The sequence below is a fragment of the Platalea leucorodia genome (assembly GCF_965183815.1).
Source record: "Platalea leucorodia genome assembly, chromosome: 16".
In the NCBI taxonomy this organism is placed as follows: Eukaryota; Metazoa; Chordata; class Aves; order Pelecaniformes; family Threskiornithidae; genus Platalea; species Platalea leucorodia.
The window spans coordinates 7752349-7766415 of record NC_138838.1 but is presented as its reverse complement, the minus strand read 5'-3'; the positions used below and the strand labels follow the sequence as shown (position 1 = coordinate 7766415).

Sequence of the window (14067 nt, the reverse complement as noted above, 5' to 3'; positions counted from 1 at the left end):
TTTCTAGCCAAGGCTGGTCGGGCGATACAGGGCTCATGAGGCCACAAAGCACTGGGGTGAATAAGCAAGGCTTTATTTGTCACCAGGCCAAGAACAGTATTGATTCACAAGCTATTTCTTCTCCAGACACTCACAAGTGAAATATTTCTCCTTATCTGTGCTCAGAAATGCCCTCCATTGCAAGTGTTCTTACACAGTGAAACCAAACAGCATGTGTTAACAGAATAATACCACAAGACATCATAACTCATAGGACAAAACAAGTTATATCTTCCCCAAAATAAGGAGACAGAGAGTGTTTTCATCAGAATCTCTCTCCCTGGTAGAGAAAATATTCAAAATCCAGTAAGATGCTGCAGGAGGTGGCCTTCTTCTGGTAAATGCTGTCAGTGTCGTCATACTGCGCTAAACACAAACCAAGCAAAACCGCAGTCAGGTTGGCATTTGATCTCAGAAGAGGGTTAAGCTGATTACCTAGGTAACTGTATTTCGCTTTTTTGGCTTCTTCTTTAGATTCATTCAGGAAAACAGCGGTCTTGGTTGCCAGATCATACAGCAGAATGCCACCAGACCAGTCAAAGGCCCCCACCGCACCAAACATTAAGACTTGCTGCAGAAGTAACATACTACAAATTAGAAGAGACGAACACAGGGCAATTGCCTCTAGCACTCTGCAAAGCAGTTTAGTAAGGAGCAATGTTTTCTGGCCTACACCTCCTGCACTCTTTCCTAGACCCTGTAAGCTTGGGCAGTTCTACCGGCTCCTGCCAAATATTAAAGAAAGACAAGGTGACTGCCCTGCATCAGAGAAGCAGCTGCACATCTCCCAGCTTACTACATGAGGTTTTTTGCAAAACTGGATCAGTGTTGCCTTTGCAGCCAAGGCTGCTGAATGTTCATTAGCTCCCTCAGCATCTACTATTTCCCCCTCCCGACAAGGACAGAGATCATTCTTGTCCTGGATGGACCAAGGTATTAAGCCAGTGGATTCCAAAAGAGCAGAATTATTTTATTTACAACATGAGGGAGCCCATGCTCCGTCAAATGATTCTTGCATTGGAGACGTGAATGGCAGCAAAATCAAAGCTGTCAACTGGAGATAGCTCTTTTACCCAGTGGAATAAAAAGGATCCAGTGGTTAGAACAGGGGTCACATGAGAGAAATCCCATCTTAAAATAAAATTCACTACTGACTGACTATATAAAAGTGACATTTTTGCCTATCTGACACATTCAAAGCAGTGGCTTGCAAAGCAGATTTGACTACATGGGCCTTACACTTTTGTATCACCATAATTTCTTGTGGGAGATCTCCTGAATCCTTACAAGTATTGAAGCAGCAGTGTAGCATACAACCATTTAGCAGGATTAAATGCAGAACACTTACTTTATCCAAGATCTGCACACTGAAACCAGCTTGTGCAAGCTCATATTCCAGAGCATCTCCCTGCGTACCTGAGGATGCAACAGGAACAGGGTAAGCCACTTTCTCCTTATTTCTCAAAAGGTACTAATGAAATAGAAAGATTGCTGTTTACCTTCTATACCAATAATACTCTGCTGCAGGGTTGAAAGCAGCCCATCTAATGCAGAATAATTGGTCACCTGGAATACATTAGTGTCATCTGGACCAGATGCAATTAGCCGCAATTCATTTAGGGCCTTTGGTTTTTTGAAGGCATCTCCCACCTGCAGAAGAGATGCAAATCTATCAAAAGAAGCATCCTTTAGAGTGTCCTTACCCCCACCTACTTCATTCAACAGTTTGTGGTAAAAACCTCAGCTTCAGCCACTCTGTGTAAACTCAGAAACAGCAATTGCTTTGGAAGCATTGAATTGGATGGTCTCAGTGTCTCCTGGAGCCAAACCTTTACAAGACCTCTTCATGTAACGGGCTGGTGCTGTATTCGGTGTATATACCTTTGTTGTACCCAACAATTAATTTTGGAAATCAACAAGTTACAAGACATAAAAATGAACATTTTCCTGTCCTGAAAGAATGAAAAGAGATAGCAGAAAGATTATTTGAGGAGACATATAGCATGTCTGAAACCAAACTTCAGACTTCAGGATAAAGCCTTGTTGACAAACTAACGCACGGGCTAATTTGCTGGCCAAGTTAAGAATATATCAGAAGTTTTGTTCTAAAAAACTTAGATTTTTAAGCATGCACTTCATCTAAAGGTAGCTTTAAATCCTTGGCCTAGTCAGGATGACTGCAGCTGGTAACAAGCAATGAACGACCCCTCGGTTCTGCTATTTTGTCCTTGGGTGGGTAGGTCAGAAAACCTTTTAATTTTTATTTATCACTTTGACATTTTCCAGAATAACCTAGATAAGAAAACATAAACCACCCTTTGTGGAGCTAGACTTGACTAAGGTTAAGTACTTTGCCAGATTCAGTCATTCTAGAAAGATTTTTCTAAACTTTGTACAAGGAAGAACAAGATGGTCTGATCTACTGAAAGCACAACTCTGTTCTGAAAAGTCTGAGTAAGTGGATACAGGGCGCTGAATGTAGTAGGTGTAGGAAGGAACAAACATGGGCATATAATTGACACTACATAGATTACAGTATCAGTTCATACCGTAGCTTTATCTTTCACCTCCTTATTTTATACATGCCTCTTCCCTTTTTTACTGGAACCACGCATGGATCAGTTTCTCCTTTCCTCTGCCCCCAGTGCTACCAAGAAATGGAAGGAAGATACGATCCAAGTACATTCCCAACTTACCCCAATGGCATAGCGCTCGATTCCTGCCATTTTGGGTGAATTTATCACTGTTGTCAAGTTCATTTCGTCCAGGAGTATTTCCCCATCTGTAAGCACAATCATGACCTTGGCTGCATCCTTGTGGGATCCGTGACTTTCAGTGAAGATAGAATCCCTGGTAAAACATCAAAACAAAGAACTTGGGATGAAAGCTGAAGCTTCCCTCCTTGGGACAGAGGGAAGAGTCTTGTTGAATTATGCACTTGCAACTAACAGTCACAGCAAGAAGGCAAGATAGTTTCTTTCATATTCATCCATCTTAAAAACACCAGGTGCTGTCTCCCTTTCTATTGCTTCCTGAGCACCCCCGCACAAAAAATTAGACACTGACAGCTGGCTTTTATAACTCTCTGAAACACGGCACAGGAACTGCTGCCTGCCATTCAACCATCGCCAGATAAATGACTGCTTTCAGGACCTGAACGTCCATAGAAGTCCCTCTCCCTTAGTCATGAAATGCCCCAGAAATTCATCCCCTTCATTTCTTGTGCCCTTTTCTTTGTTACTTACAGGACATGCTGCATGGCAGATGCTGTTTTTGTCACATTGCACACCTGCACAATATCAAGTACTTTCTGGAGGGTGGCACGAGGATCCCAGTTTTCTCGCAGGTCGAACTCTGTTCTGATTTCATACCCGTACTGTACCACTGCAAAATCACACTGGAAGGAAGCAGCCGATAAGCACCTGCTTGTGACAACTGTTGATTCAGAGAAAGAGGGTTCTCTGCAACAACTACCCCAGAAATCCCAACAGAAACATTAGCCAGACTATGCAGAAAGGAAGATTTTTTTTTTTTCAGGAGAAAGTAGCTTCTAAATATGTCTAGTACAGACACAGAGATTGTTGTAAGCATATTACAGCTGAGGAAAATGAAAGCACTATCAGTACAGAGAGAAAAATTGTTTTGGGAAACACTGATTTGTTTTCAGTCCTTGTATTTTCCTGCTCTGTTTGGCCCATATGCATGTTGCAGAGGGGATTATCTGTGATATTACTGAATTGTTCCTTCATTGCTCCCTGCTGCACATTGTCTTTCCTTGGAGTACTCCTATTCCATGATGATCTGATTATCAAAGACAGTCTGGAGAATGGGACCATTTGTTCATTTTGTATTTACACAACACATAACATAATGTTTCTTGCTTCCACTATGCAAATACCAAGTTTAAAATATGCTGATGCTTGGAGCATTTGAGAGGTAGAGACTTTCCTAAAGTTGGTGTGTAGATCACGCTTCTCAGCCTCAGTGGAGAAAGCAGTAGAGTACCTTCACGCAGAATACGTGACTGGCGCTAACGAGACTGGCAAGGGGCATGGCTGAAGAGGCAGTCTAATTAGTGCTTCTGTGATTGCAGGTACAGGTATTACAATATAGGAATAGAGACAGGAAACCAGAAGAAAGTCAGGACCATCACCTTACAAGAAAGCAGAGATGGTGCTCACTGGGCTCCAAGCATGGCAGCGTAGCAGAGCTAGGGATTTCTGAGCATACAAATGACTTTTTATATGGGATCAAGACTGGGAACGTATTGCTAAGATGTAAGCAAAATTATGTCGAGAATACATGCAAGTTGTGGAAGTGCTTTTCCATCCTAATGGAAACAAACTTGCATAGTCCCAAATTCTGGTGAAGAGGCAGCTTAAATAAAGCACAGCACATTCTTTAATTTGCTAAAGAAAGAGAGTACCTCAAAGCACTCCTTATACAGTGTTTTCATCATCTTGTGGATGAATGCTTTTGCTCTTTCAAAATCCTCTGGCTCAATGCTCCCTGATCCATCCAGAATAAAAGCAATCTCTGTTCCAGAAGCTGCCCAGGATATGGAACGTAAAGGAATGAGGAGAAGGCAATCAGCAGTCTTGGTCTGGACCAAGTTCTTTATCTAGTGTTAATCGACCAATGCACAAGTAATCTCACTTGAACAAGCAACTGAACTGCACCAAGACTGCTCAGCTGTCATTTCAGCTACAGCTCAGCTCTGGCAGCTCACAGTACAGCAACTCCCCAGACTTTGTCAGTCCACAATAGTCCATGGCATGATTCTATTAAAAGATACTTCACCACATACGCAAGCTATTCTCCTCCTCCTCTTTGTCCTCCTCCATCCAGGAAGGGAGCTTGCTGTCACCACTGTCATTAGTGTTTCTGTGCTCTGGCACTTCGGTTGGAATATTTTCAGCTAAAACAGGAAACGAGTTTGAGCAAAGATGACAGGGCAGCGGGAGAGAAAGCAAAAGGTGAACGAAAACCTTGCATTATTGCCTACACAGTGTTCCTGCACCTTGCTGCCTGGCAGCTGAACTCTTCCTCGTCCCTGCAGTCAATATTGCTTTCAGGCGCAAGACTACAGGTGCTAGAGAAATATTTGTGAGTTTTGAAGGCTGTGGGGATCAGGACTGTGTCTTAAAACTACAGCTGCAGTTCAATAGAAATAAACTGCTCTGAGCACACCCAGAAGCGTTAGTATCATAACAGAAACACTGATGGTGCGGTGAATGGGTGTATTGTAAAGCACCTATTTCTGTACTGATGTTATGGCTGCAGGTCACAGATACAGAATATGATCTCTTGTCCTCCCAGTTGGCTGGCTGAGGAGGACTGTTACCAGTGTAACACAAATCACTTTTATTTGTTTTGCTGTTGCTGGGCAAGTGACTACGAGAACAGATAAGATCTGGAGATGTATTTACATTCTTTGAGCAATGAAACTACCCACCATCACAGATCCACTCTATAAGTTACAGAGAAGACAGATGTGTCAGGAGTAGGATTTCTTCTACCTGAATCACTCAGAGTCTGTCTCTCCAACTCTGAAAGGAAACTGTCAAAATCTTCATATGTGGACAGCATGAACCAGTCACTACCAACTTTCTGCAGCTCTTCTGGGACCCACTGGTTGCTAATGAACTCTCCAATCTAGGGAGAAAAGCCATCGGATGGGGAGATTGAACACATTTCATACACAAACACAGAACCCAACAAATTCCCAAATTGCCCTTAAAAACTTGAAAGCCCTAAAAAGGGAGGGAGTTTTCTGAAAGCTTGATAAAGCAACCCTGATCCTAGATACCACAGAAAGCCCTTATTTGCAAAAAAAAAAAAAAAAAAAAAAAGGCTAATAGAAGTTCTAGAGCCACAAGATGTATGCAACTTAAGCATCTTTGTTTCTAGGACATATTCCTTAACCTCATCCAAAATAAGCTCTCTGGCATCAAGAAGATGGAGGCCTCAGTGAAACAAGGGAGCCCGGGCATCTCAAACTGCATGTCTAATGCATGACTACTTTTTCTTCTACCCACCGCTAAAGCATAAGAGCACACACATGGGATGGACAGAAACATCACTCTCCTACACATGTGCTTTGATGCAAAAAAGCGTGGCTTTGGTGTTGTTTCCCACTCACCCCAGGAGCATAGAGTTTGACCATAGCCATTTCCAGGGAGTTCATCACATTTCTCAATCTATGGTTTTCCAGAAACACTTGCCCCGATGCCATGACAATGATTATCTTGTCACCAGTCTGGCTGGAGTCATAGTCAAAGACTTTATCCCTGTGGAAACAGAAGCCTAGAGGTATTTCATGGGACAAGCCACATCGGCAGAGCTAATGTCAGTGTTGGTGGCAGGGTGCTGATGTTCATTGAGCTCTCAGCCCACAAGAGTACAGACGTGCAAAGCAAACGTGCACATTCACATGCACAAGGGCTTGTGCTTTTCAGGGACATTGGCTGTCCACAACTGGTAACTCTGACTTCACGAGCACTTTCACAAGAAGCATATGGGGCATTTTTACAGTGCAAGTCAGTACTGTTAGAGTCATGCTACTGAGAAGAAAATGGAGTCAAGAGGGGAAAAGCATGACTCCCAGAGATGCAGCAGATCAGTAAAAAAGATGGGAAAGGTCTTGGGTTTACAAACGAACACACGCTCAAAGCAAGACCCAGGTGACTGAATTTTCATTCTGAGGCTCCTATGTCAGCCAGGAAGGATTGCACACTTTGCCTCTTGGCAATTTCTCCTTGTGTACCTGATGGTCCCCCAGACAGACTCATTCACAGGCCTCAGCTGGCAGAGCCTGTCACTAAGAGAAGCATCGGAAAGGTGAAACCTTCAAGGGTGTGAGAAAAAGAAGAGTAGAGAGGAGGCGCAGGAGGCTGGATTGATGCACATGAAACATAAAGAATCACTTAAGCATTCCTGGAGCTTCTTGAGACATGTGAACTCACAACACATGCTGCAGTGTGGCTGCAATGTCAGTCCCTGAGCCCTGCTGCTTGATGTTTCGGACCTTGAAGAAAGCAGTTAGTCTGTTGCAGCTTTCTTGCAGGCTCAGTTCAGTTTGGATCTGTGCTCCATACTGCACCACAGCAAACCTGACCTGGAGAAATCAGATCGCAAAGCCAGAGCTGGTCAGACAAGATCTAAGACAAGATCCCTAAGTCCCTCAGAGTGCTAAGTTCAGTCCCAAACTTTACTGCACAAATACAGAAAGCATATATTGCAAGTAATAGGTAGATCAACTGTCTTTATCCCTCTGTCTCCATCACACATTTGTATTCTGGTGATCCCTTGTGGATCAGCTCCAGGAACTGACTTCATTTTCTTTGGCTCAAGACAATGATTTCTCTGTCTCAATTTCCCGTATTTATCTATCTGGCTAGACCTTTCGTGACCACATGGCTCAGCCTTACATTGTCCCCAGATTTATTTAAATCATTTAAAGTAACGGCTTATAAACCTCACTCCTTATTTTTGTGTGTACTGTTTCAAGATGCCCTGAGAGATTTGCCTGGTAAAATATCTAAGCATGCTTCTGGCATGAAAATCCACTCCTAGCTCTTCCATTTCTCTCTTCAGCTACTCCTCCTCCTCAGCTCACTAACATTTAATTCTTGCATTAGAATATGTAGAATTAATACCAGCACCACTGTGAAGTTTAAAAAGCAATAATTATGTGAACCAGGAGACTTTCCATTCTTCATTAGAGCTCTGATCCATCCTGCCTATCAGATTATCAGACTCTGAGGAGGTTCACACACCTTCGAGCATTTCTGCCACATTGACTTCATCATATTGAGGACAGATGTCTTGGCATTTTGGAAATCATCTGGCTTGGCGTTCTCTGATCCACCCAGAATGACAGCAATCTCTGTTCCCAGTTCTGTCAATGCAGTTAAATATAAAAGGACATTTGAAGGGACGCCTAAACAGTCTAACATTTAGCAAGTGTTCAAGAACATTGACATATTATTAAATAACCAAAAATTTGACTACAGCACCATCCAGCCATTCCCAAAGCAGCTCTAGCTGATGATGTGGTCTAGGCTGTAGTGACAGGTTTTATTTTTTAAAAATCTCAGTTAATGATGACTCTACTAATGATTGAAATTGGCCATTACAAATAACCTTCAAAACCTCAACCTTTTCCCTCCCCACCTCTCTCCCACCAGATGAATGCAAGCTGCTTCAAACTGAGCTGATACAGAAGGAAGCAGTGCTTGTTCCTGCCCAGTACCTACCTTTGCACATGTGGTTGTTCCCTGTGCTGCCAAAGAGCTCACCGCAAGCACTGCTGACGTTGTCTGTGCTGACAGAGCCGCTGGTGTCAGTAATCTTGTCTCTGCTGTTTTTACTTTGAACGCTGTTTAATTTGGTCTCAACTAAAGAATTTAAAAAGCAAGAAAAAAATACACTCTACCTTTTGAAAATACTCTTCTAATTAACACACCTTAAACTCAAGATCTGTTTCCACCCAGGTTCCCAAATTTGCAGAAGACCTGAGGATCAGACTATTAGTAGCAGTTAGACAACTGAAGATGAAGCGAGACCATCGAGGTGTCTAATTTAAACTTCTCGGCTTCTTTGCAGTGACAGCAAGAAGCAGAGCAAGGCTAGACAATCAGACCAACTCTCTGCTCCCTTGATTAAATGCCCAATAGCCCAGTTGAGTTGGAAGAAACAGCCTTGAGTGACCAGGCACCTTTAAAAATCCCAGTGGATGTTTGTCATACCCATCCACTAAGAATGCCGAGGCTTTTCTAAATTTCAACTCAAGAGCTGGATCTTTTGGATGCATGGGACACCACAACAGAAAATCCCTGCTGCTGTGTGCTAGTCTTCAAGGCTGAACCTTGTAACCCTGTTGAAGCTACTATAATATTGTTAAAATTCAGTTTTTAGTCTCTCCCAGTGGACCGTGGACCTTGCTGGCTAGGAACCCAGAAGGCCCCTGCTGTTAGAGCAGAGCCTCGTGCTGTTGTTTCTGTCCGTCTGCAAAGGCACAGTACTGGCTTTGCTCCTATACCCATCTTGGTGAGGTTGAGGAAAGCTGTGCTGCGCAAGTCGGGGGTGAGCAGAGTACAGACTCCATTCATGTCCTCGGTAGTGGCGAGGGCTCGGCGGTGCTTCTTCTGCAGGCAAGCCTGTGGGGGTGGCAGGGAAGGCTAATGAATGTTGAACAAACCTGCAGACAGAGGATGACTGAAGATGCCGTCTGGCAAACATTCAGCATCCCCTGCACAGCACTGAAAGCTTCCCAGAGAGAGTAAAAAAGCACCTGCCTTGATGTGACCCCTGCCACATCAGGTTGCCCAGGACTTCAGCCCTGAGCTGAGGCAAAGAGCGGGGCTAGGGGCCTCACCAGGCTGAGGTGTTAGCCTCCAAATTGGTGGCTCTCCTAACCTTCCTCTGCCAATCCTCCCTTTTCCTATGAGTGGGGGTGGCTGCAGTGAAGTACAAGGTTCACTGCAGTCCTCAGCCGATGAGAAGGGCCCTTCTCAGTTTTCCCTCCTGGCTGGCAATGCACCAGCTGGCTTTCCAACCAGCCAGTATCCAGCCAAGAGCTTTTAGCCTTCATCCTTCTGTTATGTCTGCTCATTTGCATTTCCCAGCAAAAATACACAGCATTTTGGAAAAATACAGTCATTCCCAGCCATGGATATTTTCAGTCCCTTACCAGGATCCAGTCTGAATTCCTGTCAATAGCTATGCCACCATCCTGGATGTTTTTGGAGCCTTTAATCTTTCCTGAAATTGAATGAACGATTGAATGAATGAAGAAGGAGGAGAACAGAATTTAAATGGATATGGTACTTGTCAACCTTGGGCAAACAGAATAAATACAGAGGAAGGCTACAACTACTGAGGTCAGCTATATCTGCTCTCCTAGAAGGAGGACTCAGAATTAATGTTATCAGCAACTGTAGCAGTAACGAATATGCTGGAAACAAAAACTTTGCCTTGTATTTAAACAGAGTTTAGGTGAAGACTTAAGCTGTGGCAGAAGAGGTCTTGCAGCCTCCAGACACAACACTGCCAACCATTGGGACCATGGGTTTGCATTTCTCTCTATGAAGTGCTGATCTATGGGACCTAGCAGCATTTCCATTTCTCTCTGAAACACCCAGCCTCTGCACCTCCTCGTGCCTGTGGCAAAGCAAGTGTTGGGAAGGGGAAGGGGGACTGTACCTCGCAGAGGTATCTCCTGGCACTGGATCTCCTCCTGCAAAACAGTGCACTTCCTCAGCCTGCCCAGCCCCTTGTCTACTGAGGAAGTAGCCAAAATCCTGTAGAACAAGAAAAAAGGTGGAAAAGAGAGAAGGTGGCACAATCAGGCAGATTTTTTTTCCAGTGCAAAACAACCATCTGTGTGCCAGGGTGGCCACCCATTATTCTGACATTGTCTCTTAATTAACTGGACTCCAGTGTGGTTTTGAGCTGAATGAGCCGCTAAGAGGAAAACACTTCTTTTCTCCTACAAATCATCATTCTTCCCACTATCTGAACTATGAAATCAAGAGAGCTATCCCAGACCAAGGAAGAGGTCTGGAAGTCACTTGCCCATAAAATACTGGAGGTAAAGAGAGGCCAGAGGCGCAGCGAGGAAGTCCAGCCTCCGTACTAGGAAATGGCAGCCCTGCTGTATGAAATGGAGACTGTTCTTTGAGTCAGCCAATTTCTGCTCAGGGGGCAGAAAAGTTTCTTTACTCTGTAACTTAAAATACACTGTCTGCTACACAGCCTGAGCAATCTGCTCAGCATAATATAGGTTATCTCTATAGCAACCACTTGTGGTTGGCTTCTATTCACCAGCCTAGCCATCCATTTCTCTTCTCCTACAGACCCAATAGTCAAAATAGAGCAGTTTCTAGCACTTTATGGTCTTCAGACCAAGCTCACAACAGAACTCTTGACAGCTGGTGGGTGCTGTGGCTGCTGCAGCCCGAGAAATGATGCTGTATGCCAGGAAGTACTGCAAAAACCCAGCTGCTTGTTTCTGCCATTTGGTTCAACGAGCAGACGTCCTTTCTGTACAGTGCTACAACTTAGCTGTGGGTGAGGGGAGAAGCATCGTGAAGACTCACAGGCTGACAATGTACACCTCACACTAATGAAGCTCTAACACAGCTCATCAGCCCCTGAGAACCGAGGAACAATTCTGGGTCCCAGGTCCCTACTCTGTTAACAGTTGTAGAAAGTGAGAAGCTACATGACCTCAGGTCACATTCATTCATAAAGACCTGGGAAGTCTGGGTATGATTTTCTTTCTTCTGTTCCTTACATGGTTGTGTTGCCATCCGAGTGCTGAAGAACCGTGGGCCACAACAAAGAGGCTGTGTGTGGTGTGATCCACATCTTGCCAGTGTCAACATTAAAGCTCCTCAAGGACTTGACCACTGAAAACAAATAAATAAATAAGCACAGACTGTGATCTGTAGAGTCATGGTTAACAGGCTCTTGAGACAGCTATCCCTGAACCTGGCCCACCATGACAGCAGAGGCAGCTGGTGGGAGGGAGATACCAAGCTATGGAGATGTCACTGATTTAGATTAACAAAGGATTTTCTTGCCCAGCCTAATAAAAAATAAAGTAACGCAAGTCCTGCTGTTCTGTTATGAAAGTCCATCTTGGATATCACAAAACATTCCTACTGGCTGACGCTCATAAGCCTGCGTTTAGGCAGGAGAGGAAACAAAACTCCAGGGCTTGTGCAAGTGGCATGCTGCTTCAGGGTGGCACCCGTGGCTTCCTTCTTGTAAAGCTGAGATTCAACAGACCAGGACACTGAAACCCATTAGATTAAAGAATAAGCAGTTTAGGTAGCAAGAGGGATTGTTCCCCACAAGAATAGCATTGTCATAAACCTGGTAAGAAGAGCAGAACATAGATTTTGTGGGATGTTAACAAAAAGCTCAACGCTTGGCATCAAGGTAGCAAATTGGTGCCAAATGTGATAGATACTCTGCTGAGGATGCAGCTCTGCTAAAAGTCCAATAAGTTCCCAAAATAGATATAAAACAGCCATCAAAAAAAACCCAAACCCAAACTTCTACCCATTATTCACAGACCTGTAACTGAATTAGCATCCTAAAGGTAACTTCTTTTTTTGCATGAATACACTTCCTTCTTGCAAGGCAGCCCACAAAAATCGGGGCTGATATTGGTGTTTTAGCTGTAAAACTCTGTGGCAAGCCAACCCATATTGCTGTTCATAGCTCAGCTCTTGATTTCTATAAGCATGTTAACACTTAAGTAAATGCACAGGCTGAGAAGATAAATATACTTGACTCTAAGTGACAGACTGAAAGTGTCACAAAGCAGGATGCGTGAAAGGTAAGCTACTATGATAAATGCTATAAATTCAAGCACTGAGCCGTACTGTATCATCAAACCTCTGTCAATCACACAACGACTTTGAAAACTTCACACTAATCTCAGGAACAAGGCCAAGTGACTCCGATCACAAACTTTGTCCCTGTTTGAAACTAGAACAAAAGAAAAGTACAAAATCTGAATTTTACAAATTACTCCAGCCTAAAATCCTTGCTTTGAATGCCCAAACTCCAACTCTAGAAGCTGTAGGCTGAGCCTATATTTAAACAAGCAATCTAGCCTTTTTAATATAACCTCTGATGTACTAACAAGAGGTCAAATTCTGCCCTTGTATCTATCTAGAGTCTTTCCTGATTTTAATTTTACTCAGAGCTGAATCTGAGCTTATGCAATCAATTCCATGGCATTTCCCAGACTGGCTATGAAAGCACAGGTGAAAGAAGAAGTGAAACACCGCAATCGGAGTAATGGCATGAAACGTGCAAATAGCGTGAACTTCTAGTCCTTGCTTCTGCTTCCTGAAACGTCCCATACTTCAGGCACATGGCGTGCATCCCTCTCAGCGTAGGCAGACCATCCTGAACTACCACCTTGCTTTGCAAATCCCACTTCACCATTTAAAACGCCTAAATTAACTTAGCGATGCTCCTAGGCATCTGTGCATGTTTCCACTGTAAGAGTATCAGCCTAATGATACCACACATTTACACAGGCTCCCAGCAAATTTCCTTTAAAACAAAACCAGAATTCCAGATATGCTGGAACAAGCTCCCTAAAAAGTTCAACTGTCTTTGAAGTAAGGGACAATTCTCAAGCAGGCAACAAAAAGCAAAAAACGATGGCCAGGGAGCTAACCTTACTCTTGTGAATATTCCTGTGGCCATACGGCGTTTGGCCTGGCAACCAGAGGCTCCTCAACTCTGTGCTTAGTCCTGCTGCTGCCATCCTGCCAAGCCAAGTTATTTGAACTTTTTGCTCCTGACTCCCTGCTCACAGGGATTTCCAAAACAGATGACTCCGGGAGTTTTAGCACTTTAGTTATTGAAATTAAGTGCACTGTACTTAAAGTGAGAGGGGAAAAAAAAAAAAAAAAGGTGTGCGTTGCTGATTAGCCAACTATACAGACAAACTATCTGTAGAGTTTAGATGCTCAGCACAGATCTGTTAGATTCATTCTATGAACATAACTGAGACCCACCAGGTCAGACAGCTACATTTTTCTGCACTGCTGCTTTCATCAGTAAAACCCACAAACGCAAAAAAAAAAAAAAAAAAGGTTGCTAGAGAAGAGCGATAGAAAAGACCGGCAGAAGCACACAAGGACAGAAGCCTCCACCAACGATTCCACCTTAATTTTGCATAAGCCAAATCAAGAAAGGTCAAGATTTGAAAAAATATCAGTAACTTCTGTAGGCATATTCATTAAGGATTTATGTTTACAAAGCTAGGAGTTACCTAGCATAATGACAAACATGAGAAGAAATATATTAGCAGAAATAACACGTTATCATGCAACATATAGCAGTCAAACCCAAATAAGGAAAACAGCAGAGCATAAATCTTGATGTTAAATCTAAAATCACAGCAAAGCAAGCTACATGGAACTTTGACGGGCATCTCATTAAAAGAATAAAATTAATAACAACTTTTCCCCCCACACACTGGAAGCATAAAGC

At 43.4% G+C, this 14067-nt stretch overlaps 1 protein-coding gene across 14 annotated transcripts in view; it reads right to left on the bottom strand.

Annotated features, from left to right (window-relative positions):
* The window catches only part of ITGAE (integrin subunit alpha E), a gene marked incomplete at its 5' end in the record, with an annotated part of 59015 nt that overhangs the window by 39186 nt on the left and 5762 nt on the right, over positions 1 to 14067 (bottom strand). For 12 of the 14 annotated variants that reach the window (XR_014229983.1, XR_014229984.1, XR_014229985.1 and 9 more), the window contains 16 exons: positions 475 to 610; positions 1388 to 1455; positions 1539 to 1689; positions 2736 to 2889; positions 3285 to 3436; positions 4466 to 4587; positions 4847 to 4957; positions 5559 to 5694; positions 6182 to 6329; positions 7005 to 7156; positions 7818 to 7939; positions 8298 to 8438; positions 9083 to 9200; positions 9734 to 9804; positions 10246 to 10343; positions 11339 to 11453. Coding sequence is in view for 9 of the 14 variants with exons in the window: in XM_082328432.1 (XP_082184558.1) it covers positions 475 to 610; positions 1388 to 1455; positions 1539 to 1689; positions 2736 to 2889; positions 3285 to 3436; positions 4466 to 4587; positions 4847 to 4957; positions 5559 to 5694; positions 6182 to 6329; positions 7005 to 7156; positions 7818 to 7939; positions 8298 to 8438; positions 9083 to 9200; positions 9734 to 9804; positions 10246 to 10343; positions 11339 to 11453 (1995 nt within the window). Of the gene's footprint in view, positions 1 to 474; positions 611 to 1387; positions 1456 to 1538; positions 1690 to 2735; positions 2890 to 3284; positions 3437 to 4465; positions 4588 to 4846; positions 4958 to 5558; positions 5695 to 6181; positions 6330 to 7004; positions 7157 to 7817; positions 7940 to 8297; positions 8439 to 9082; positions 9201 to 9733; positions 9805 to 10245; positions 10344 to 11338; positions 11454 to 14067 lie in introns of those variants that run through there. The other 2 variants (XM_082328437.1, XM_082328438.1) reach the window with 2 other exon arrangements.